At 46.0% G+C, this 27,312-nt stretch overlaps 1 protein-coding gene across 1 annotated transcript in view; it reads right to left on the reverse strand.

Moving 5' to 3' along the window:
* The window catches only part of HIGD1B (HIG1 hypoxia inducible domain family member 1B), a 46,512-nt gene extending 19,722 nt beyond the window's left edge, over window positions 1-26,790 (reverse strand). Inside the window, exons 1-2 of the mRNA XM_077460085.1 lie at window positions 26,283-26,790; window positions 24,230-24,383 (exon numbers count right to left, since the gene is read on the reverse strand). Coding sequence (XP_077316211.1) covers window positions 24,230-24,326 — 97 coding nt within the window. The 5' untranslated portion in view covers window positions 24,327-24,383; window positions 26,283-26,790. The remainder of the gene's footprint in view (window positions 1-24,229; window positions 24,384-26,282) is intronic.
* Window positions 26,791-27,312: the final 522 nt, after the last annotated feature.

Consider the following 27,312-nt stretch of genomic DNA (forward strand, 5'->3'; position numbering starts at 1 on the left):
TAACCCCCTGATCACCCGGCGGGTGATATAAGTTTGAGGGTCAGATAAGGTCTGCGTCGCCCCAGGCAGCGTCAGGTTAGTGCCAGTACCGCTAACACCCACGCACAAAGCATACACCTCCCTTAGTAATATAGTATCTGATCAGATCTATATTAGCGTTGCCAGCAGTTTAGGTTTCCCAAAACGCATTGTTAGCGGGATCAGCCCAGATACCTGCTAGCACCTGCGTTTAGCCCCTCCGCCAAGCCCAGACCAGCCCACCCAAGTGCAGTATCGATCGATCACTGTCACTTACAAAACACAACACGCATAACTGCAGCGTTCGCAGAGTCAGGCCTGATCCCTGCGATCGCTAACAGTTTTTCTTGTAGCGTTTTGATACAGTCGCTGACAGCCTAGGTGCTTTTTTACCTGTGAGTCTCACTAGTGTACCCCTAAATTTAGGGGTGTCTACTTTCCAAAATGGGGTCATTTGGGGGGGGTTTGTGCCATCTTGGCATTTTATGGCCTTCAAAACTGTAATAGGTAGTGAGGAGTGAAGTCAAAAATTTACTCCCTTAGAAAGCCTGAAGGCGGTGCTTGGTTTTCGGGGCCCCGTACGCGGCTAGGCTCCCAAAAAGTCCCACATATGTGGTATCCCCTGTACTCAGGAGAAGCAGCAGAACTTATTTTGGGGTGTCATTTCACATATGCCCATAGCATGTGTGAGCAATATATCATTTAGTGACAACTTTGTGAAAAAAAAATAAAAGTTTGTAATTTTCCCGCAACTTGTGCCAAATATAAAATATTCCATGGACTCAACATGCCTCTCAGCAAATAGCTTGGGGTGTCTACTTTCTAAAATGGGGTAATTTGTGGGAGTTTTGTGCCATCTTGGCATTTTATGGCCTTCAAAACTGTAATAGGTAGTGAGGAGTGAAGTCAAATATTTACGCCCTTAGAAAACCTGAAGGCGGTTCTTGGCTTTCGGGGCCCCGTACGCGGCTAGGCTCCCAAAAAATCCCACACATGTGGTATCCCCGTACTCAGGAGAAGCAGCATAATTTATTTTGGGGTGTCATTTCACATATGCCCATGGCATGTGTGAGCAATATATCATTTAGTGACAACTTTGTGAAAAGAAATATAAAAAAATTAAAGCTAGGCTCCCAAAAAGTCCCACATATGTGGTATCCCCAGTGGCGGAACTACCGCCATAGCAACCCACGCGGTCGCTATGGGGCCCGCAGTCACTATGGGGCCCGCAGCCTAGTGGGGACCGCTGCCGAATGGTGCCCTTAGCCAAAGCCCGATGCCGAGTAGTCCGGGGCTCGGCATTGGCAAGCTTCTGTCCTGCCTAGAACACCGGCGTCAGCCCCGTCGTGACGTCACTCGGCCGGAGGCTCGATGGGCGGAGCTACTGAGCTATGCTATGCTGAGCTACTGCTGAGCTACTGCAGCCTGCATACAAGAGGAGCCAGGAAGCACCGCCGAGGAGGAACCAGTCAATGCCCTCACTTGATTGCAGAATTTGCAGACTACAGTTCCAGAGGTACCGTACAAGCTAAATTAAGCTGATGCAGTGATGGGGCCAGACTGCATTCTGAACTGTCTGTGAGTTTGACTGATTTTTCTAATATGCAGCATGGCGGGGGGGAGGGGGTAAATGTCCTGCACTGGTCACAGTAATTTTTGTATTAATGTCCTGCACTGGTCACTGTCACTGATGAATGAATTTACTGGTCACTGTCACTGATGAATGAATTTCCTGGTCACGGTCATTGATGAATGAATTTCCTGGTCACGGTCACTGATGAATGAATTTACTGGTCACGGTCACTGATGAATGAATTTCCTGGTCACGGTCACTGATGAATGAATTTACTGGTCACGGTCACTGATGAATGAATTTACTGGTCACGGTCACTGATGAATGAATTTCCTGGTCACGGTCACTGATGGATGAATTTCCTGGTCACGGTCATTGATGAATGAATTTACTGGTCACGGTCACTGATGAATGAATTTCCTGGTCACGGTCACTGATGAATGAATTTACTGGTCACGGTCACTGATGAATGAATTTCCTGGTCACGGTCACTGATGAATGAATTTACTGGTCACGGTCACTGATGAATGAATTTACTGGTCATGGTCACTGATGAATGAATTTACTGGTCATGGTCACTGATGTATGAATTTACTGGTCAGTCACTAATGAATGAATTTACTGGTCAGTCACTAATGAATGAATTTACTGGTCACGGTCACTGATAAATGAATTTACTGGTCAGTCACTGATGAATGAATTTACTGGTCACGGTCAAATGATTTTACTGGTCACGGTCACTGATAAATGAATTTACTGGTCACTGATGAATGAATTTACTGGTCACGGTCACTGATAAATATATTTACTGGTCACTGATGAATTAATTTACTGGTCACGGTCATTGATGAATGAATTTACTGGTCACTGTCATTGATGAAGGAATTTACTGGCCACTGTTACTGATAAATGAATTTACTGGTCACGGTCATTGATGAATGAATTTACTGGTCACTGTCACTGATGAATGAATTTACTGGTCACTGTCACTGATAAATGAATTTACTGGTCACTGATAAATGGATTTACTGGTCACGGTCATCGATGAATGAATTTCCTGGTCACGGTCAAATGATTTTACTGGTCACTGATGAATGAATTTACTGGTCAGTCACTGATGAATGAATTTACTGGTCATGGTCACTGATGAATGAATTTACTGGTCAGTCACTGATGAATGAATTTACTGGTCACGGTCTAATGATTTTACTGGTCACGGTCACTGATAAATTAATTTACTGGTCACTGATGAATGAATTTACTGGTCACGGTCATTGATGAATGAATTTACTGGTCACGGTCATTGATGAATGAATTTACTGGTCACTGTCATTGATGAATGAATTTACTGGTCACTGTCACTGATAAATGAATTTACTGGTCACTGATGAATGAATTTACTGGTCATGGTCACTGATGAATGAATTTACTGGTCAGTCACTAATGAATGAATTTACTGGTCACGGTCACTGATAAATGAATTTACTGGTCACTGTCATTGATGAATGAATTTACTGGTCACTGTCACTGATAAATGAATTTACTGGTCATGGTCACTGATGAATGAATTTACTGGTCAGTCACTAATGAATGAATTTACTGGTCACGGTCACTGATAAATGAATTTACTGGTCAGTCACTGATGAATGAATTTACTGGTCACGGTCGAATGATTTTACTGGTCACGGCCACTGATAAATGAATTTACTAGTCACTGATGAATGAATTTACTGGTCACGGTCATTGATGAATGAATTTACTGGTCACTGTCATTGATGAATGAATTTACTGGTCACTGTCATTGATGAATGAATTTACTGGTCACTGTCACTGATAAATTAATTTACTGGTCACTGATGAATAAATTTACTGGTACCTGTCATTGATGAATGAATTTACTGGTCCCGGTCATTGATGAATGAATTTACTGGTCACGGTCACTAATGAATGAATTTACTGGTCACAGTCAAATGATTTTACTGGTCATGGTCACTGATAAATGATCTTACTGGTCATGGTCGAATTCTACTGTGCCACATGAGTATGGTAATCTGTTTTTTAATGGAATTAGTTAATTTTTTTTGTGGGGGGGGGGCTGTTTGCAGGGGGGCCCCATACAACATTTTGCTATGGGGCCCTGTGATTTCTAGTTACGCCCCTGGGTATCCCCGTACTCAGGAGAAGCAGCAGAATTTATTTTGGGGTGTCATTTCACATATGCCCATAGCATGTGTGAGCAATATATCATTTAGTGACAACTTTGTGTAAAAAAAAAAAAAAAAATTTTTTTTGTCATTATTCAATCGCTTGAGGCAAAAAAATAAAATATTCAATGGGCTCAACATGCCTCTTATCAATTTCCTTAGGGGGTCTACTTTCCAAAATGGGGTCATTTGGGGGGGTTTTGTACTGCCCTGCCATTTTAGCACCTCAAGAAATTAGATAGGCAGTCGTATACTAAAAGCTGCGTAAATTCCAGAAAACGTACCTTAGTTTGTAGATGTGACAACTTTTGCGCAAACCAATAAATATACAGTTATTGACTTTTTTTTTACCAAAGACATGTGGCTGAATACATTTTGGCCTAAATGTATGACTAAAATTGAGTTTATTGGATTTTTCTAATAATAAAAAGTAGAAAATATCATTTTTTTTCAAAATTTGCGGTCTTTTTACGTTTATATCGCAAAAAATAAAAATCGCAGAGGCAATCAAATACCATCAAAAGAAAGCTCTATTTGTGGGAAGAAAAGGACGCAAATTTTGTTTGGGTACAACATTGCATGACCGCGCAATTACCAGTTAAAGCAGCACAGTGCCAAATTGTAAAAAGACCTCTGGTCATTGACCAGCAAAATGGTCCGGTCTGAAAGTGGTTAAGCAATTCATCTTCCTAACATCACCAGACTTCCACCAGCCACCTGATTGGACAATAAATCAAGAAAGAATCAAGGCTCTGTTCATTGTTGGGGAGTTGAAGGATAAATAGTACTCCTAGGTATGGAGGAGCATGTGACTTGTTCTATGTGACAGAGCTGGCCATAGAGTTCTATCACAAGAAAGTATCCAATTTTAGGATGTTAAAGTGATCCTGTCACCACAATGTCACTTGTAAAGTAAATATAGCGAAGAACATCTGTACTTACCTTTTTGGTGGCCTGTGTCCTCAAACTTAAGATGTTTGCTGCCCCTCGGCCACTGCGGGTATTTAACACTTTGGATGGGTCCTGTATTGGCACATTACAAGAAAGACAGCCTGTTGTAGGGGAAAGAGGTATTTACACACCTGGAAGTGTGGAATATCTGGAGCAGATGGGAAGCAGAAAAGTGCCAAAGTTTACCAGAAAGCTAAGTGGAAATGCTCATTTTACAGGCTGGGCTTTGTCTTTAAGGAACCTGTTGTTTTAAGATCACTTTAACTTTGAGTTGGATAAGATTATTATGGAGAGGATTGGTCAGGTTTAGTTAAAGCGGGAGTCCACTGTCTGGAAGTTTTTTTTTTGTTAGGAGTATCACAAGCAATAACAGTACTAAACTAAGCACTCACTTCTTTAGTTTTCGAATCGATTTCCTGTCACTTTTTTCGAATATGGATAAGTTATAAACTTTCCTCCCGAGCGTTTCCATATTGCCTGTGGGCATGTGAAGCCCACAGGCATCCTCTTCCGGGATACGGGCATGCTGATGGACCAGCATGCACCGCCCGTTAGAGCGCCGATCTCGCGCATGCGCAGTATCGCCGCCATTAATTGCAGAGGTTGTCATCACAACGGGCGGCGTCGTCGGAAGTCCCGCCCCGTTGTGATGGCAACGAAGATAACGCTCATATAACCAACGTCACATATAACGTCACTTCCCTTCTCTGCCTCACGCGAGATCTCGAGTCTATGCACACCACAGACTCCGGAGAAAAAAAAAAAAAGGTCCCAGGAGCCCATGCGGCAGACCGGAACGAGTGACCTGACGATTAAGCCATGCCCCCGTTCCGCATCGGCTCCTCCCCTGTTCCGGATTTCACTGTGGAGGGAAATTTCAAAAGCAAAAAAACTAAAGAAGTCAGCTGGAAGGTAAGGGGGTTACCGAGCGTTTAGGGAAGGGGGGAACACATAGCCATGGGAGTGTATTTTAGGGTGGACCTCCGCTTTAAGAGTGAAAATAGACCTGAGCAATTACCCCCCACCGGCCCAGTCAGGTTGCCCTCAGCTTTAACCACTTACTGCATGCCGCCCCTCAAATGTCGGCTGGGCAGCGCGGCTCTCGTTCTGAGTGGACATCATATGATGGCCCTCCAAAACGACTGCTCTCGCGTGGCCGTGGGGGTGCGCATCGCGGCGATCGGCGGTGCGGTGTGTCAGTCTGAAATACCGCTACACCAATCTCGGTAAAGCGCTTCTGACGGGAAGGGTCTTTACCATGTGATCAGCTGTGTCCAATTACGGCTGCTCATGATGTAAACAGGAAGAGCCATTGATCGGCTTTTCCCTCACTCACATCTGACAGACACGAGTAGAGGATAGATGATCAGCTGCCAGGGGCAGACTGACCATTCAGCCACTAAGGCATTGCCCTGGGCCACTAGGGGGCCCCATCAGGGTTGCCAGCCTCAGTAAAACCAGGGACAGTATGTAAAAATCTGTGTTTTTTTTTTTTTATATCTGTCTCTGAAATGTCCCTTACCGACATCCCTTTGGTCAAAAAATCCAGAGATTATAGCTGCCCCACCTCTCCAGTTCCTTCTCAGCCAATAGAAACATGTCTGTGTATACTGTGTGATTGTATACTGTGTGTGTTTGTGTATACTGTGTGGCCCTATAATCTCTGATTGCCTGGGGGCCCCATAATCTCCTATTGCCCGGGGGCCCCATGAGTTGTCAGTCCGCCCCTGTCAGCTGCTCTCCTGTATTGAGGTAGTTAAAATCAAAGCACAAACTCTTAAACCCTTTTCAAAGAGCAGAAGTGGCCTCCACTATGTCCAACCAGCCCACTGCTTTGATCCTTCTAATGCCCTGTAGACACGACTGGTTTTCCCATCGGAATAAACTCTGAAGGTTTTTCCGACGGAATTCCGCTGAAACTGGCTTGCGTATACATGATCACACCAAAGTCCGATCGTCAAGAACACGGTGATGTACAACACGTAAAACTGGACAAAAAAATGGAAGTTCAATAGCCAGTAGCCAATGGCTTCTGTCTCGTACTTGCTTCAGAGCATGCGCCGTTTTTGGTTTGTCTTAACAGCATACAGACGAGCGGTTTTCCCGATAGGAATTGGTTCCATCGGAAATATTTAGAACATGTTCTATTTCTAGGTCCGTCAGAATTTTAGAAAAAAAAAGTCAGATGAGGCAAACACGCGATCAGAATCTATGATGAAAAGCTTCCGTCTGACTTTTTCTGTCGGACATTCCGAGTGTGTACGCGGCATAATTCTTAAACCAGGGTGGTTCTGAGTGAGGTAGAGTCCTCATTGGCTATGCTGAGGGAGCTCAGACAGCCTCTTATGCAAATGTCTTTCCCAGCACTGTGCAAGGCAGCCTTCTCTGAATATCCACACAATTACCCAGTCAGCAATATTATTGGGAAATTAGGACAAAATGGATGAGCCCTTGCCAGATTGCTATGAATGCAGCCATTGTGCTCTGGAGCTAATGATTTTCCTATGGCAATATTGCTTACGTGCCAAAAAAAAGTGTCATTCTTCAACAACAAGCTTTGATGCCTTTTAAACCATTTTGGAATAATTTACTGAAAACAATAGAAAATGAATGTAATGTGCTTAGGATAAACATAGATCTAAATACAAAAAAAAATAAAAAATGAGGACCCCCAAAATATAAAAAAAAAAAAAACGATAAATGGATCAGACTTGATGCATCCCATGGTCTTTTTCTGCCGTCAGCCTATTAGTTTACCATAAAGCACTTCTGGGCTTGTGCTGTGGGCGGAAAGAATGGGGGGGGGGGGGGTTGCAAAATATAGTGTTAACCGTTTTAAAGAGGACCAGCATCATATATGTTTTTTCAGGTAAAGTACATTGTAAGTGCAGCAATTCTAGGTATTAATGATCACTTTAGGGCAGGGGTGCCCAACCAGTAGCCCGCGGAGCCCTCTGATGTGGCCCACGACCTCCTGCTCTGGGATGGCGGGTTAATAAGCCCAGATTGCAGGTTGCCTACCCGCCATGCCAGAGCATTAGTGTTGTGAATGAAGCCAGCAGTGGAGGAAGCAAGCAGTTGCAGAGCAGAGCCGCATAAGCCAATGCTTAGTGTATAGCACCGGCTCCTGTCATAGGTGGAGTGAGACCAAATGCACTCTGCATGGGACAGCAAATTTATTACTAAAATCACAGTGTGTGTATATATATATATATATATATATATATATATATATATATATATATATATATATAGGGCAGAACTTACCATTGGGCTTGACTGGGCTCAAGCCCATGGGCCCCACCCATTAAGGGGCCCCACGGGCCCTGCTGAGATACATAGCCGAGTGTACTCGGCTCCACTCCACATACAGTCACACCCAGTCCCGCCCTATGATGGACATAACACAGGGACTGGGCTTGACTGACCCGAGCCGAGTACACTCAGCTCCGCTCGGGACTGCAAGAGGACCCGAGAGCCACTGTAAGGATATATTTGGCGACCCATCGCAGTTTGCTACGAAAGTGACATTCCTTCTCCGCCATCTTGCTACACCTCCACAGTAAGGATACACTAAGAAGGGGTAAAGCGGACATGTTGCACCCACTGGAGTTTTGCATTTTAGACGTATTTATAACATTAAAGTTAGTATATAGTGAAATACAGGACTTACAACTCCGTCTGACTACTTAGATGTTGAATTTTAAAAGCAGAAAACTTCTGTCAGATTAGCAAACCTGTGAGATGGGCAGGGTTGCCGCTGCTTTTAAAATTCAAGATCTAAGTAGTCAGACGGAGTTATAAGTCCTGTATTTCACTATATAAATTGTCTTTACTGTTATAAATACATGTAAAATGCAAAAATCTGGTGGGTGTAACAACATGTCCACTTTACCCCTTCTTAGTGTATCTTTACTGTGGACGAGTGTGGGGTGTAACAAGATGGTGGCAACGGAACACCTCTTCCGTAGCAAACTGTGATGGGTCGCCGAATATGTCGTTACACCGCCAAGAGGACCCGAGAGCCGCCGAGATACACAGGACTCTGTATCTTGGCGGTGTCATTTTTAAACTTCAAGACTACAATGACAAGGCTGCAGATGGATCGGCAAGGCTGCAGATGGACACTGATAAGGCTGCATTAATGGGCATTTAAATGTTTTTTCCTTAAACTTCCCTCCTAAAAGTTTTTTTTTCCTTAAAATTCCCTCCTAAACTTGGGGTACGTGTTATACTCCGATAAATACGGTAATGTATGGAAGGTAGGGCCCGAAAGTGACTCAAGCCCAGGGGCCCCAACCACCCTAAGTCCTGCCCTGTATATATATATGTGTAGCGGGGTCTCTTTAAGAACTATAAAACTACTGTTCCCAGAACCCCGCTGGTTCCCAGGATGCTTTGAGTTATGCCCCAGAGACTTATGGGGGAGGAAATATAAGGAGGGGGAGAGGCCTAGTTCGCTCTCTTTGGACACCCCCCTCTCTTCAAGCAAGAGGAGATCTGTGCTGAACTGCTGAGGCACAAGGCCTGAAGCCTGGGCCTTGTGCTCTTTTCCAAAGAGCTCTCTGCCAGCCTAGTTGCACCTGAGAGACATTTTCTCATTCCTTGCTGCTGTACACCAGAAGGATTGAAGACTCGGAGGTCGGTGGATTCCTGTTCCTAGACGAAAAGGCAGAGAAACCGGACTTGGACTTGTCCGGGTGGTGAGAGCTGTTTAAAGACAGATGCTTTATCTTTATTATTCGTTTGGATTACAAAGTTGTTCTTCAAGTGCACCACCGAAAGATTGCTAGTGAATATTGTTATACTGGACTTCCATCTAGATCAGTCAGGCCTGACTGCATAGGTAGACAGTGCTGGGTGTTTACCCATGTGGGGAAGTAGCTGAAAAAGGGCAGCGCTAGAGTTGCATAGCAATACTTTATTATGCTGATTACTCTGTTTATCTTTATTACTGGTTACTGCAGGGACCTGATTATGTGTTGCAATCCAAATGTTTGATTCATGTTATTCCTTTCATAAAAATAATAAGTAAAGTCAGTTATATACTTTGAAAGATTGTCTATGAGCTTGAGTTACCCACGCACGCACACACACATATTTAGAGTATAAGTGATTTAATGTGTATTGCTAGATACTAACTGTGCCAGAGTGGGTAGTGCAGATTGCCGGGGGGTTGGCGGAGCTGTGCTCAGGACCCAAACCAAACTTGCGGCCCTCTTAAGTGAGGGTATCGCTATACGTGGGGGCTCGTAAATCCGGGATTTCTGAGACAGCGGTGAACACGCCAGAGGTACCGGCATGGACCCACAGGGAGTCAGAGCGTGGTGTGAAGCGGCTAAGGCCGACCCAAGTCAGTCAGTGGTCATTAGCCTCCCAGGGGAGAAATGGTCGACAGAGACCGTAGAGGAGTTAATGAAGTCAGTGTCCCCAGACCATGAACCATGCGTGATGGAGATAAAATCAGACCCAGACATCTTATATCAGTATGCGCTAGTGGAATACTGGGATGGGATGCCGGAGGCTTGCAAGCGCAACCGTGTACGGACACAAGACAACAGATCCTATAGGTTGGCGCACGCAACAAAGGAGGAGCCATCGCCAACGGGATCACCGCAGGCTGCGGCCCGTACCTCACCCGAGAGTCTCAGATCAGCACCGGCCACCCTTAGCGCAGAACTGTGTGCTGTCCTGGGGGAGATTGTGGCCCAGTGCAAGAAGGATCCCACAGATTACCCGATGTCGGGGTACAGAAAACTCCGGATGTTTTCCGGGAGGAAACCTGTACCTTCGGAAGAAGAGGGATTTGAAGATTGGTTAGATAGCGCAACTCAGGCACTAGAGGAATGGGAAGTTCCAGAGCACAGAAAGAAGCAGAGGATTGTGGAAAGTCTAAAGGGGCCTGCTCTAGAGGCCGTTCGCAACCTGAAGATGAGCAGGACAGACTGTAATGCGCAGGAGTACCTAGATGTACTACAGACTGTGTTTGGTGGGACAGAGAAAATCTCTGAGCTTGCTTATCAGTTAGAGCATTGCTACCAGAAGAAAGGTGAAAAACTATCAGACTACATGGGACGTTTAGATAAAATCCTGCATAGGATGATCCTAAAGAAGGGGATCAGCCCAGGAAAAGTAGATGAGGCCCGTGCTCAACAGGTACTGAGGGGAGCTCAACCCATGGATCCTATTGCATGGACACTGCGTGCCTGACTGGATGGGAAGAATCTGGAGTACACTGACCTCATCCGAATGATCAGAGAGGAAGAGGCCCTACTGGAAGAGAAAAGGGAAGAACATCTCACCGAGCCCGTCAACCAACCGGTAGCAATAGTTACACCGGCCATGACTCCCGCTAGAGATAAGGAGCTGGACACTTTGAAATTACAGATGTCCCAGGTGATGGAGATGTTGACTGCTATGATGGCGAAAGGTCAAGGGGGAGCCCAGAAACTAAGTCCTAGGAGGGAGTTGTTTCCAGATACACCAACACCAAGCCCCACTCGAGACCGAGAAGAGATGCTATGCTACAACTGCGGGGGCAGTGGCCACTTCGCCAGTAGATGTTCCAGTCCCAAGAAGAAGAAGATAGATAACCGCCAGCCGGCGGGAAACTTCAGAGGGCCCCGGTGAGGGAGTCAACCGGGTGCCCATGCCTTTCAGTGAACTCCAAACTGAATAGAAGGAAGAGAGAGAGAGGAAACCAGACCCCTCAGAAGGAATGTCTACAAATAAGAGACAATAACATCCCTCGGCGGGTTTGTACTCCCATTACTGTGGGGAGGGTCAATGCATACCAGGCTCGAAAAAGAGTAAAGTCAAAAACCAACTGGATGAAGACGGGTCCCCAGAAGAGGGTGGCCTCAACCCGGCCCTTCCCAGAAGAATTGGTCGGCCCGTCCCCCACTGTCTCCATCCAGGTGGAAGGAGTCTACACGAAGGCCCTCCTGGACACTGGAGCTCAAGTGACTTTGTTGTACAGAGACTTCTATGATAGGCACTTGAGCCATTTGCCTATACAGAAGATAGAAGAGCTGGAGATATGGGGCCTTGGAACTCAGAGTTTCCCCTACGATGGTTACCTGCCCATAAAGCTGAACTTCGATCCATCTGTGGCAGGGAAAACGGAGGTGTTTGACACCCTGGCAGTTGTGTGTCCTAGACCGCCCGGGGCCAGCAAGATGTCCCTCATCATAGGGACCAATACGGATCTGGTGCGAAGACTTCTGACCCCTCTAGTGGAGACGAGTAACCATCAAGATCCCAATATCCATCCCAGCCTACCAACGGTTGGTCCTAGAGCAGAAGACCCCAGGAGAGGGGATAGGGAAGGTGTGGAGACTTGGGAGAGAGGGAGTGGTGCTGCAGCCCGGAGAGGTAGCCTGCCTCAGGGCCACGGTGAAGCTTACCTGGGAGCAGCCTGGCCCCTTTGTCATGCTGGAATCCGATCCAAGGGAGGATCACTCAGGCCTGGAAGTGATACCGGAAGTGATTTCAATCAAGGCCCTGAAGAAGGCTCGAGGAAGAGTCCCAGTGAGTGTGAGAAACCCTACGGAGAGACCCATAGAGATCCCTGCCAGAATGCTGTTGGGGCAGGTGAGTCCTGCGGCCCCAGTCAGCTGGTCTGAAGTAAAAGGAACGGGTGAAGGAGGAGATGTTTGGGAAAAACTTTCCATGGAGAACCCGGACCTACCTGGAGCCTGGAAGGAGAGAGCCAAGGCCCAGCTGACTAGATGGGAGAGGATTTTCTCAAAGGATGAGTTTGATGTTGGATGTGCCAGGAGTGCCACCCACCGAATCCGCCTCCAAGAAGACAAACCCTTCAGGGAAAGGGTTAGGCGGGTCCCTCTAGCTGACCTGGAGGATCTGAGGGAGCAGCTTGCGGAGTTGAAGAAGACTGGTGTGATTCGGGAGTCTAGAAGTCCCTATGCTTCCCCCATAGTGGTGGTCAGGAAAAAGAATGGGTCGTTGAGGCTTTGTATTGACTACAGGACTCTCAACAGGAGGACCATCCCTGACCAGTATACCACACCGAGAATAGAGGATGCCCTACAGAGTTTGGCTGGTGCCAAGTGGTTCAGTCTAATGGACCTCAAGAGTAATACTACCAAATCCCCATGCACCAGGAAGACCGAGAGAAGACAGCTTTCATAACCCCAGTGGGATTCTTTGAATTCAACAGAATGCCTCAGGGCCTGTCTGGAGCCCCTGCTACCTTTCAACGCCTCATGGAGAAGACCGTTGGAGACATGAACCTCATAGAAGTCCTTGTGTACTTGGACGATGTCATTGTCTTCGGGAAGACTTTGGAAGAACATGAGGCCAGGTTGGAGAAGGTGTTGAGAAGACTCAGCGAAGAGGGACTCAAGCTTTCTCCCGAGAAGTGTCGGTTTTACCAATCCTCTGTGAACTATCTGGGACACATAGTGTCTGAAAAGGGAGTGGCTACAGACCCTGAGAAGTTGGAGGCAGTTACCTCTTGGCCAAGACCGACAACAGTCACAGAGCTCAGATCTTTCCTGGGGTTCTGCTCCTATTATAGAAGATTTGTGGATGGGTTTGCCTGGATTGCCAAGCCACTGAACGAATTGCTCAAGACTAAAGGAGAAGAGGATGGTTTGGGACCCAGGAGGGCCGGTGAGTCGGTTCAAGATCAGTGGAGCCCAAGGTGTGAAGAGGCTTTCCGAACCTTGAAGAGGAGCCTTACCACGGCCCCAGTCCTGGCCTATGCCGACCCCACCAGACCATATGAGCTACATGTCGATGCCAGTCATGAGGGCCTAGGCGGAGTGCTCTATCAAGAGCATGAAGAGCAGCTGCGACCAGTGGCCTATGTGAGCCGGAGCCTGACTCCCTCGGAGAAGAACTACCCCACTCATAAATTGGAGTTCTTGGCCCTCAAATGGGCAGTAGTAGACAAACTGAAGGACTATCTCTATGGGGCGGAGTTTACCGTAAAGACAGATAACAATCCTCTGACCTACCTCTTCACTACTGCAAAGTTAGATGCAACCGGACACAGATGGTTGGCTGCATTATCCGGATTCAACTTCAGTCTAAAATACAGACCAGGGGCTGGAAATAGGGATGCAGATGCCCTGTCCCGAAGATCTCATGTCATGGTCGATGACTGGGAAGACTGGACTCAGGTAGCACCGGAAGGAGTGCGAGCACTCTGTCAGGGTGCTGAGTTTCAAGCAAGAGGGGGCTCCAGAGCAGAGGAGATAGGAGTCACCGCAGTGGGAGTCCCTCAACCCTACTGTGGGGTAATTCAACTAGCAGAGGAACTCCTGCCAAAGCTGTCCAGAAAGGAGCTGAGCTATGACCAATTGGAAGACCCCATGGGGAGATTGGTCCTTGAAGCTTTGGAGAATGAGAATCCAGAGGGACTTCAACATCACCCTTCCAAGGAGGCTCGCCTGCTGAGGAAAGAGTTGGATAAGCTACAAGTACATCAGGGAGTGGTCTACCGAAGGGGCCCCTCTGATAACTCAGAAGATAAGTGGCAGTTGTTTCTCCCAGAGAAGCACCGAGAGACGGTACTAATTGCCTTACATGAACAGCATGGCCATCTAGGGGCGGAGAGAACTTTTCAGCTTGTCAGAAGCCGGTTCTATTGGCCCTGTATGAGGGCAGAAGTGGAGGAATATTGCCGTTCTTGTGCACGATGCATCCAGAGGAAGACTCTACCCCATCAAGCTGCCCCAATGGGCCACCTACAGAGTCAGGGTCCAATGGATCTGGTGTGCATTGACTTTCTCTGCCTCGAACCCGATTTGAGTGGATTGGGAAATGTTCTGGTGGTAACCGATCATTTCACCCGTTATGCCCAGGCTTTCCCCACCAAAGACCAAAAGGCCTCCACTGTGGCCAAGGTGCTCATGGAAAAATACTTTGTCCACTATGGATTACCACAGAGAATCCACTCAGACCAAGGAAGGGACTTTGAGAGTCGTCTGATCCGGAACCTACTGGACTCATTGGGAGTAGAGAAGACCAGGACTACACCTTATCATCCACAAGGAGATGCCCAACCTGAGAGGTTTAATCGGACCTTACTAAACATGCTTGGAACTCTAGAGACAGAGAAGAAGCAACACTGGAGCCAACACATATCAGCTCTGGTGCACGCTTACAACTGCACCACAAGTGATGTGACGGGTTACTCCCCCTACCGGCTCATGTTTGGGAGAGAAGCAAGATTGCCGGTGGATCTGGCCTTTGGCATTTCCCTAGACCATGCCTCTGCTACCTCCCACAAGGGATATGTGGACCGACTTAGACACAATTTGAAAGTGGCCCATGAACAAGCTCAGGTGGCCTTGGACCAAAGGGGAGCCTGCAACAAGAGGAACTTCGATCTGAAGGTTCGAGTGCAAGACCCGCAGCCTGGGGACCGTGTACTGCTACGCAATCTGGGGATCCCTGGGAAGCACAAGCTTGCTGATAGATGGAGATCGGAGCCCTATGTCATTTGCAGAAAGCTACCTGGATTGCCTGTATATAAGCTAAAACCAGAGGGGAAAGTGGGGCCCTTGAAAACTTGGCACAGGAATCATTTGCTCCCGCTTACTGAAGCAGTCAGAATACCTCCAGTGAGAGATCCACCTGAATCTGTTTCCATTCTGGATACCCCAGGACCTAGCACTCGGTCTCAGACCTCCCGGGTTAGAGATGGACAAGATTCCCAACAAGGTGAAGGTGGAAGAGGAGAGCTTGAGTGGCTGTGGCCTTCATCAACTCCAGGAAATTCTGCCATAGATCTCCCACCTACTGAGGATACACAGGATGGGACACTGAACCCAGAAGCTACAGAGTTCATTCCATCTAGTGGTGTGCCTGAAGGCTGGGCAGATATCCCTAGCATTTACTCAGAAGAGGAAGGAACTGATGTTCCAGAACCAGTGATGCTGTCAGAATGTGTTCCTGAAGTAGAGCCTGTGGCACCAGAGCCTGAAGTCCCAAGAGAACAGAGAGCTCGCCGAGTTGTGAGACCCCCCAAGAAGCTAACCTACTCTCAAATGGGAGAGAGCTCTGAGGACTCTGTTGTGACTGCTAGAAGAAGTGCTGAACGCTCTAATCCTTCCACTGACCATTTGGTGGAGGGCAACCCCAGCTCACTCTCTGGCACAGTTAGGCAGGCCACTCATGTCAGTGTGACCTGTGGGACAGGGAATCCCACCTCTGAGTTTTGGTGGAAATTCCCTGTACCAACATCATACTCAGCACTTTCAAAATTGGTACAGGATATGTGTTAAAAGTTTATCTTTGGGGACCAAAGAGTTTAAGTGGGGGGAGTGTGTAGCGGGGTCTCTTTAAGAACTATAAAACTACTGTTCCCAGAACCCCGCTGGTTCCCAGGATGCTTTGAGTTATGCCCCAGAGACTTATGGGGGAGGAAATATAAGGAGGGGGAGAGGCCTAGTTCGCTCTCTTTGGACACCCCCCTCTCTTCAAGCAAGAGGAGATCTGTGCTGAACTGCTGAGGCACAAGGCCTGAAGCCTGGGCCTTGTGCTCTTTTCCAAAGAGCTCTCTGCCAGCCTAGTTGCACCTGAGAGACATTTTCTCATTCCTTGCTGCTGTACACCAGAAGGATTGAAGACTCGGAGGTCGGTGGATTCCTGTTCCTAGACGAAAAGGCAGAGAAACCGGACTTGGACTTGTCCGGGTGGTGAGAGCTGTTTAAAGACAGATGCTTTATCTTTATTATTCGTTTGGATTACAAAGTTGTTCTTCAAGTGCACCACCGAAAGATTGCTAGCAAATATTGTTTTACTGGACTTCCATCTAGATCAGTCAGGCCTGACTGCATAGGTAGACAGTGCTGGGTGTTTACCCATGTGGGGAAGTAGCTGAAAAAGGGCAGCGCTAGAGTTGCATAGCAATAATTTATTATGCTGATTACTCTTTTTATCTTTATTACTGGTTACTGCAGGGACCTGATTATGTGTTGCAATCCAAATGTTTGATTCATGTTATTCCTTTCATAAAAATAATAAGTAAAGTCAGTTATATACTTTGAAAGATTGTCTATGAGCTTGAGTTACCCACGCACGCACACACACATATTTAGAGTATAAGTGATTTAATGTGTATTGCTAGATACTAACTGTGCCAGAGTGGGTAGTGCAGATTGCCGGGGGGTTGGCGGAGCTGTGCTCAGGACCCAAACCAAACTTGCGGCCCTCTTAAGTGAGGGTATCGCTATATATATATGGACATATCTGTTCTGCAGTGGTTACTGGGCTGCTTTTAAACTGATCCACAGTGCACTGAGCCATAGACTTCTGGTTTTACCTGTGGGTTTGGTGCACTTTCAGAAAGTAGACCACACCTGTAGGATATGATAGAATTCTATGGCAAAGTACAGCTAACCTGCAGGAAAAGTCACAGGTACAGGTAGACCGCAGACCATTAGTGTAAAAGTAGCCTTAGGCCCCTTAACATGATCTGTCTGACCCAATCGGACCCTCAATTCATCTCTATGGAGCAGCAGATGTAAACAGACTTGTGTCCGTTTACACCTGCCTCCTTCCAATCCGATCTGCTAAAAAAATGTGGATCTGTCCCCTTCCATTTGATCAGATGAGAGGGCCCATAGAGTAGAGTGGGCTGTGTCTGTGTCAGCTTTGCATATGCAGAGTGGATGCAGAACTGTCATCTGCTCATTGTGGCCCGCGACTGGTTACTAAGTCGCTTAAGTGGCCCTCGCTCTTCAAAAGGTTGGGCACCCCTGCTTTAGGGCTAGTTTACACTTGCTTCAAAACATGGATTTGGACAGGCTTTGTTAAAGCTCTCTGAATGCCAGTCAAAGCCCCTGTCACTAAATAAAATGGTTAGCTTACAGTCCTGTTTACACCTTGCTTTTGCTTTGCTTTGCTCTGGCTTCAAAAATGATACCCCATGTCGCTCTAGTGGTGCTTGAATGGGTCCTCAAAGCCTCCATAGAATTCTATGGCAAAGCTCACTTGAAGCGCCTGCAGCTTTTTTTTTTTTTTTTTGCCACGTCAGCGAATCTTCACCTGAGACTATAAATCAACTTGACGCTCATTGTTGTCTCTTAAAATTAATCTTCACATCATTGTGGCTATTTTCTTATTGCTTACTTATGTAATTAAATAAAAATGTTTATAAAACTTTTATTTCATAATCTTAAAACTATTCTTACATCTTACTCCCATTATTCACTAAAGTAATACTACCCCCCCCCCCCCCCCTCCACCCCTATCCCCATGTCAGTAGTGTCCCTACTCCTGATAACCTGGTCTTTATGGTCTTAATTGTGCGGAGTAACTCCAGTCTCGCTTAAATTGTTTCCAACCTCTCCATTTTTTTAAAAATGTTACCCTTTCCTCTTCTTCTCTCAGATTCAGGCTTTCCATATTATATATTTCCTCTACCGCATCTACCCACTCCCATGTTGTTGGGCACTTGAAGCGCCTGCAGCTTTTGAGAGGCTTTAATTCAACTTTAGCTTCGCTTTGATTTGGAGAAATTGCAAGTATGAGATATCAACACATACAGAGGGCATCTGCCAAGCTTCATTAAAGCTTCATAAAAGCATCATCGAAGCATCACAGAAGCATCAAAAACACATAAAAAAAAGCATGTTGAAGCGGTAGACACTTCAATGTGTGTTGAAGTCAAAGCATATACAAATGAGCCCATAACAGAGATCACAGTACTCCCCTTGACAATACCTTCATCTGCTTTTCGCTCTGGGAAGATGGAACCATCTTTCTTCAGGCATCCTTAACTTAGCCCCTGATCATCTGAAACCTCTCACCTTGTACAATGTTGTAGTCTGATCAGTGGGGAAGAGTAAAGGCAAAGTAAAGTACATGGTCAAATTTCAAAATAATTTTCTTTTGAAAATCTGAAATTTCATGCGTTTTGTAATCTGATGTTGCCACCATTGATTTTGAAATTCAACCAACCAAGCCTTCAATTTCACCTCATGTTGCTACAGAAAAGAATTTTCGTGGCTGGGAATCTTCTTTTCCTTCCGGGAATTTTTTTTTCTTGTACATGCACATTTCTTTTTCTATTACTGTTTTCACACGATTCTCCCATCATTGATTAGAAATTCAGCTGTTGCTACAGCCCGCTAATGGTGGGAAATTCGAACAAAAATTCTTAGATAAGATTTTTCAAAAGAAAATTCTTTTGAAATTCGACCCTGCCTAAGGAAATGCTTCTTTCAGCCTGTAGGCTGCTTACATTCCAATATTGGCAAAACCATTTCACTGGAGGTTACAGGGTACGGAAACTTTTCTTACCCTTCTGCCTCCACACTCCCAAACTGAAATAGCCCAACCCCTTATGCCACCTTCCACCTCACCCCCAAAGCTCCATACCACATTCTCCCCACCAAGGTCTTCTGCAATGTTTACATCCTTTGTGCTAACATTCTTCACCCACTGTCCATGTATGTGCAGTAGACTCCCATAGACTTCTATGGGGCTGGCGGATTGGCTCGCATCTGTCTCTCAGCCCTGTAGAAGTATATGTTCAAAAAATTGTATATATTGTGAAATATCAGGAATTTGTTAATAATGCAGATTGTAAAGTTACCGAACAGTCCATTTTGTTTGCCTTGCCTGGTCAGCTCTACATACTCCCAGGTTAAGGGAGCTGTTGAATTTTCTGTGAAAGGTGTGCAGGAGCTGCAGAAATAGAGGACTGTAAGCCAAATATACACCATCTCCTCCTCTCGGGTTCTCGATTGCTGGACTAGACAGTTCAATGCTCTATAGCAGGGGTCTCCAAACTTTGTAAACAAATGGCCAGTTTACTGTACTTCTGGCTTTAGGGGTGCTGGACTATGGCCAGCAGGGATAGAATTTTTTTCTGGCATCAGTGAGAGTAAGCCGTGCCCCATCTTTGGTATTAGGGGAAGGAATAGTGCCCCATTGTTGGTGTCAGTGGGAGAAATGGCACCCCATTGTTGGTGTCAGTGGAAGAAATGGCGCCCCATTGTTGGTGTCAGTGGAAGAAATGGTGCCCCATTGTTGGTGTCAGTGGAAGAAATGGTGCCCCATTGTTGGTGTCAGTGGGAGAAATGGCACCCCATTGTTGATATCAGTGGGAGAAATGGCACCCCATTGTTGATATCAGTGGGAGAAAGAGTGCCCCGTTGTTGATATCAGTGGGAGAAATGGTGCCCCATTGTTGAGATCAGTGGGAGTAATGGTGCCCTATTGTTGATGGCAGAATATTGTCTCATATCATTGGGATGACGAGTGCCCCAAGGACCAGATAAAGGCAAGCAAAAGGCCACATCTGGAGACCACTGCTCTATAGGTCTAGAAAAGAGCACGCTGCTTCCAACAACAAATTCTTTGTGTACGGAGCCTGTACATGGGGTGTCATCATCTAATTCCTCCTAAGCGCTTATTCATGAGTTAACCAATTCACTGTCCATTCTCTGCCAGTACTGTGAACATTTCAAATCAGGCTCTGTATGACAGCCTAAAGCCTTTTGTAATGCTGTCAATGGATGCACACATTCCCTGAATCATTATACACGCCTTCTGGTTCCTAATTTGGACTGTCTGGTCCCCTTGCTTAATGCAAAGTTACAGATATGGGTCAAATACAAAAAATATCTTCATAGAGACAGAATATTGTTGAAGAATGTTCTAGCTTACAGATCTCATGTATCTATTGACCACTTAAGCCCCGGACCATTTTGCTGGCCAAAGACCAGACCACTTTTTGTGATTCGGCACTGCATCATTTTAACTGACAATTGCGCGGTCGTGCGACTTGGCTCCCAAACAAAATTGACATCCTTTTTTTCCCACAAATAGAGCTTTTTTTTGGTGGTATTTAATCACCCCTGCGGTTTTTATTTTTTGCGTTATAAACAAAAAAAGAGCGCCAGTTTAAAAAAAAAACTTAATTTTTACATTTTGCTATAATAAATATCCCCCAAAAATATATAAAAAAACATTTTTTTTCCTCAGTTTAGGCCGATACGTATTCTTCTACATATTTTTGGTAAAAAAAATTACAATAAGCATTTTTTGATTGGTTTGCGCAAAAGTTATAGCGTTTACAAAAAAGGGGATAGTTGTATGGCATTTTTATTAATAATTCTTTTTTACTAGTAATGGCGTGGATCAGTGATTTTATCATGACTGCGACATTGTGGCAGACACGTCGGACATTTTTGACACATTTTTGGGACCATTGTCATTTATACAGCAATCGGTGCTATACAAATGCACTGATTCCTGTGTAAATGACACTGGCAGTGAAGGGGTTAACCACTAGGTGGCAGTGTAGGGGTTAAGTGAGCCCCGGGGAGTGTTTCCAACTGTGGGGGGGAGGGGGGTGGCTGTGTGTGACACGTCACTGATCTCTGCTCCGATCACAGGGAGCAGAGATCAGTGACAGTGTCACTAGGCAGAACATGGAGAGGCTTGTTTAAATTAGCACCTCCCCATTCTTTCTGCCCGTGAGATGATCGCGGGTATCCCCGCGGCAATCAAGTCCACGGGACCCGCGATCTGACTCATGGAGGTCCCGACCGGCGCGCACGCGATGGCACAGCGGCAAATTTAAATGGACGTACCTGTATGCCCATTTGCCTGTCCGTGCCATTTTGACGACATATATCGGCGTGCGCCAGTCGGCAAGTGGTTAAATCTGTGGTGAAATTGGTTGTTTTCAGCACTGAAGGCTTTTGGCAGAGTTTAGGTATCAGAGCAGGACTGGCACACCCAATAACTTTGGGTGCTGGGTGTGATAAGTATGGTGCTATAAAGGTTTAATTCAGTGTTAGGAAATAGACTAGAGGTTAGGGTAAGTATGAAGTATTTGGGTAAGGTTAAGTGATAAGTCATCATTTCATTGGTTATATTATCCTATTTTTAGCTTCGATAGGGTAGAGAATTGTTAAAATCAATGTTTTATTGATTTTGTGATCCAATTGAGGAGAATTCCCTTCACTTCCTGTCCTGGAGACACAACAGAAAGTAAGAGGAAATTAATTATTTATTATTAGAAACATTGGAATGTTTCCCCTCACCTTGTTAAGAACTGTTTAAGTTTTGGATTCTTAACACTTTCTGTCTGGTAACAATGGACACCAGGACAAATTTAGAAGGTGAGTTGCCATTAGGTAGACAGATATAGGCAAAAAATAAAAAATTGGCAAGAGTGCTCCTTTACTGATGCATGTTTTTTCCCCCACTAGTCATTATCACATGGTACCTGAAAGGTGTGATATACCAGGCTGCTAAGGCCTGGTATATCACACAGAAAAAACACAAACGTCTGTCATTGGCAGAAGTTTTATGCATGCTTTTTATTATATTTTCAGTTTAGGTAAGAGATATACTAACTTTTTGCTATACAGTATTTACATTTTAAAGAGGAAGTAAACCCTGATGGGTTTACTTCCTCTTTTTTTCCCTGCAAAGGTAAAGCATAATGGACTACTATGCATCGCATAGTAGCTCATTATGTGTCACTTACCTGACACAGGAGCCAGCGAAGTCGCCGCTGATCCCTGTAGTCCGCCGTGTCCATCTTGCTGGTGGCGTCTCGCAGCTCCGACCAATGACAGCGGCGAAGCCGCGATGACGTCACTCCCGCGCATGCGCACGGGAGTCGCGTCTCGCAGCTCCGACGCTGCCATTCGGCGAAGCCGCGATGACGTCACTCCCGCGCATGCGCACGGGAGTCGACAAATTAGGCAAATCCATTCTTGGACTTGCCGCATTTAGTGCGCCTGCGCGCCGCTGTCTACGGCGCATGCGCCGTAGACAGCGGTGCCCATTTTCGGGCAAATGTCTCCTAAACCATATAGGTTTAGGAGATATTGCTTGGACCTACAGGTAAGCCTTAATCTAGGCTTACCTGTAGGTCAAAGTGGTTTGAAGGGGTTTACTTCCTCTTTAAGTCTCAGGGAGATGGTTAAGTGTTAGCGTCAATGGTAAATGTGGTTAATTATTGGGTGGGAAGTTAAGTGTGTTTTTTTCTTTTTTTTTTTGCAAAGTTTTTCTTTTAATTTAAATCTCTACATTAACATATGTAGCCAAAAGGAGTGCACAGTGTGTTATAATGCTTACAATTCAAATGAAAAACAAGTGCCGTAGGTATATCGAAAGAACTTCACAAACATACACTATATTACCAAAAGTATTGGGGTGCCTGCCTTTACACGCACATGAACTTTAATGACATCCCAGTCTTAGTCTGTAGGGTTCAATATTGAGTTGGCCCACCCTTTGCAGCTATAACAGCATCAACTCTTCTGGGAAGGCCGTCCACAAGGTTTAGGAGTGTGTCTATGTTTGACCATTCTTCCAGAAGAGCATTTGTGAGGTCAGGCACTGATATGGACAAGAAGGTCTGGCTTGCAGTCTCCAATCTAATTCATCCCAAAGGTCTTCTATCAGGTTGAGGTCAGGACTCTGTGTAGGCCAGTCAATTTCCTCCTCCCCAAACTCGCTCATCCATGTCTTTATGGACCTTGATTTATGCACTGGTCCAAATTATTTGGTGGAGGGGGATTATGGTGTGTAGTTGTTTTTCAGGGGTTGGACTTGGAACCTTAGTTCCAGTGAAGGGAACTGTTAAGACGGCAGACATTTTGGACAATTTCATGCTCCCAACTTTGTGGGAACAGTTTGGGGATGGCCCCTTCATGTTCCAACATGACTGCGCACCAGTGTACAAAACAAGGTCCATAAAGACATGGATGAGCGAGTTTGGGGTGGAGGAACTTGACTGGCCAGCACAAAGTCCTGACCTCAACCCGATAGAACACCTTTGCGATGAATTAGAGAGAAGACTGTTAGCCAGGCCTTTTCATCCAACATCAGTGCCTGACCTAACAAATGCGCTTCTGGAAGAATGGTCAAACATTCCCATAGACACACTCCTAAACCTTGTAGACAGTCTTCCCAGAAGAGTTGAAGCTGTTATAGCTGCTAAGGGTGGGGTATTGAACCCTACAGACTAAAAGTTCATGTGCTTGTAAAGGCAGGTGTCCCAATACTTTTGATAATATAGTGTATATCCCGTGGGAAGATGTGGAGGGGCCTGGGCCACCCCTGAACACCCAGGAAGGCTGGAAGCAATTTGTCTACTGTATAGAAACATAAGAGAAAAGGTAAAAGATAAACATTATCTGAAGAACAAAAAATAGCCGAGACTAAATGGGCCAAAGGACCCACATAGGACTTTACTCACTCTGCAGAAGCGGACCTGTCAGATCTCAGCTCTCCTGTATGGGGGATTGGATGAAAACGGACCGCCTGTCTGTTTTTTTATCAGATCCGACAGACGAATGGAAAATAGGGTTTTCATCTGTCTAGATACAGCGGATCGGATGTCAGCGGAAATGTCCCCGCTGACATCTGTGGCTCCATAGACCTGCATGGGGCGTCTGTTCACGTCCGCCTAAAAAACTGAACGGTCTGCCCGTGTGAAGGAGCCCTAAGTGTGATATTTATTGTAACGCTCACTTACCCACTGGGACGAGAGGGGACTGCTTCATTTTACGTTGCAATTTGCTGGTGACAGTCTCCTGTTCTTCCGGGACCCACCCATCCCTGTCTGCAGACATATTGCCACCTTTGTACCAGCCCGTCACATGGTGTTCAACTCCAAACTTTACAGTTATCTGCAAAAGAGGAGGAAGTGGAGTTAATGTGGTATAAAATAAAGGGATAACAAACCCAGAATGTAACAGTAAGGGCTCATTTACACTTGCTTCGGCTTCAACTCACATTAATGGCTAGTTTACACTTGCTTCAAAACAAGGCTTCAGACACACTTTGTTAAAGCTCTCTGAATGCCAATCAAAGCTCCTGTCTCTAAATAAAATGGTTATCTTACAGTCCTGTCACCTTGTTTTTGCTTTGCTTTGGCTTCGCTTCAAAAATTATACCCCATGTAGCTTTAGTGGTGCTTCGAAGCTTCTTCAAAGCCTCCATAGAAGTCTATGCCAAAGCTTGCTTGAAGCCTCATTGATAGAGTTGCCACCTCATCCCTTTAAACCCGAACACCTTTGAATTACACAGGTTCTGAGGCTAATTAAATCACAGAATGAGTATAATTTTCACCTTAATCAGCCACAGAACCTGTGTAATTAATATGTGTTTGGGTTTAAAGGGATGAGGTGGCAGCCATAGTCTTCGAAGCACCAAGCAAAAGCAAGGTTTAAACAGGACTGTAAGCTAACCATTTTATTTTGTGACAGGAGCTTTGACTGGTGCTGGGGGAGCTTTAACAAAGAGTGTCCAAAGCCATGTTTTTAAGCAAGTGTAAACTAATGTGTGCTGAAGCCGAAGCAAGTGTAAATGAGCTATTACAGTCCTGTTTGGACCTTTTTGCTTGGTACTTCGATAAGGGTGGTTTGGTGGAGCTTCAATGAGGCTTCGGTGGGGCTTCGGTGGGGCTTCGGTGGGGCTTCAATGAGGCTTCGGTGGGGCTTCAATGAGGCTTTGGTGGAGCTTCAATGAGGCTTTGGTGGGGCTTTGGTGGGGCTTTGGTGGGGCTTTGGTGAGGCTTCGATGAGGCTTTGGTGGGGCTTTGGTGGGGCTTCGATGAGGCTTTGGTGGGGCTTCAACCTAGCTTTGCCATAGACTTCTATGGAGGCTTTGAAGACACTTTGAAACACCACTGAAGCTACATGGGGGATAATTTTTGAAGCAAAGTCAAAGCAAAGCAAAAGCAAGGTGTAAACAGGACTGTAAGCTAACCGTTTTATTTAGTGACAGGAGCTTTGACTGGTGTTCAGAAAGCTTTGTTAAAGCCTGTCCGAAGCCTTGTTTTGAAGCAAGTGTAAACTAGCCCTAACTGCCACCTTCAAGGGATCTCCAGGAATGCATACCCCATGACATCCAAAAGACCCTTTCCTTAAATAGTTTGGAAATAGAGACACATCCATTAGCTCCAACCACAAAAGCAACAAACTCTATGGGCTCCGTTTACAAAGCTAACATACCAGGATAAGTAACCTTACTTTTTAAAAAAGTGACAGTTATTTTCAGGTAAGTCCAGTGACAGTTAAATAGCCTCATGGCTGTAAATAGAGTGGCTTAGACTGGTGTTAAAGCTTTGTAAATTGAGTCTTGTGTGCGTTGAGACAGATGCACGCAAGACTGTTCTAAGGCAACTATAAAGTGTTTGCTGTGCCCAAAAAAACATTCACAAAAGCAATTTGATATTGCTGGAAAGCAAAGGCAGACATCCGATTGGTCGCTCCATGTCACATTCCTTTTTAGCTTCCATAAATCTGACTTAAGGACTTCATTTATCAATCGATCAGGTTCTCCCATAATGAACTGCTGATTGTATTAAAGTCAGATCTTATGTCAAACACTTTGATGATGTCTCTGGACAGCGTCTCAAGAGACTGGTGATGATCATATGTATACATAGATTCCAAACTGGTGCATACAAGACAAGATAAATGTCAGCCAGAAGAATAACATGTACATTAATGGACAGGTTATGTACACACATGGATAATAACCAGGCATAGGTAAACAGGAGACAGATAATGAGTGATACCCACCTATATGAGTGATGCATCGGAGGAGCACACAGGCCTGTCCTCTTTCCAGGTCACTCTGGGAGGAATGGATTCTGCTCTCACAGAGGTGCTTTATGTACGAGGAGGACTGGGCTGCTTTCCATGGAGAGCCTGGGAAGAATAGCTTGGGTCGCTGGCTGACCTCCTATCACACACATGAAAAGAAAGAGGGAATTCAATTTGGCAAACACCTCATATCCCGACCTAATGGCACCCACTAGACCTGACAGTAGGAAGTTAAAGATGAGCCTCTTATCTTCATTTGTACACTAAAAAAAAAAAAGTTCTTCCATCTGCGAGACGGTCTTCATTTCTACACAACTGTACTTAAAGCCTGACATTGACGCCAACATTTTTTTCTTTTTGTGTAGAGGTAAGTAAAGTTATGGTAAAGTGTGTGTGACCAGTGGTGGCTGGTGCTTACTATTTTTGGGGGCTGCACAACCAACACTACACCCCCCATGTGGGAAGCACTGGTAGCGGCAATCACTCCGCACCACCAACAAACCCCACCCCCCGTGGGAGAAAAAGGCAGTGGCGGTCACCCTGCAGCACCACCCCCTGTAGCGGGAGACACTGGCAGCGGCAATCACACCACAGCACCAACAATCCCCCCCATCAGAAGACACAGGTGGCGGCGGTCACCCCGCAGCACCACCCCCTGTAGCGTGAGACACCAGCAGCGGTAATCACACCACAGCACCAACAATCCCCCCCCCCATCGGAAGACACAGGTGGCGGCAGTCACCCCGCAGCACCACCCCCTGTAGCGGGAGATACCGGCAGCGGTAATCACACCACAGCACCAACAATGCCCCCATCAGAAGACACAGGTGGCGGCAGTCACCCCGCAGCACCACCCCCTGTAGCGGGAGACACCAGCAGCGGTAATCACACCGCAGCACCAACAATCCCCCCCATCGGAAGACACAGGTGGCGGCAGTCACCCCGCAGCACCACCCCCTGTAGCGTGAGACACAGGCAGCGGCGATCACCCCACAGCACCAACAAC

Source organism: Lithobates pipiens, unplaced genomic scaffold, assembly GCF_037356315.1.
Source record: "Lithobates pipiens isolate NorthernLeopardFrog02 unplaced genomic scaffold, aLitPip1_a1.2 Scaffold_28, whole genome shotgun sequence".
Classification (NCBI taxonomy): Eukaryota; Metazoa; Chordata; class Amphibia; order Anura; family Ranidae; genus Lithobates; species Lithobates pipiens.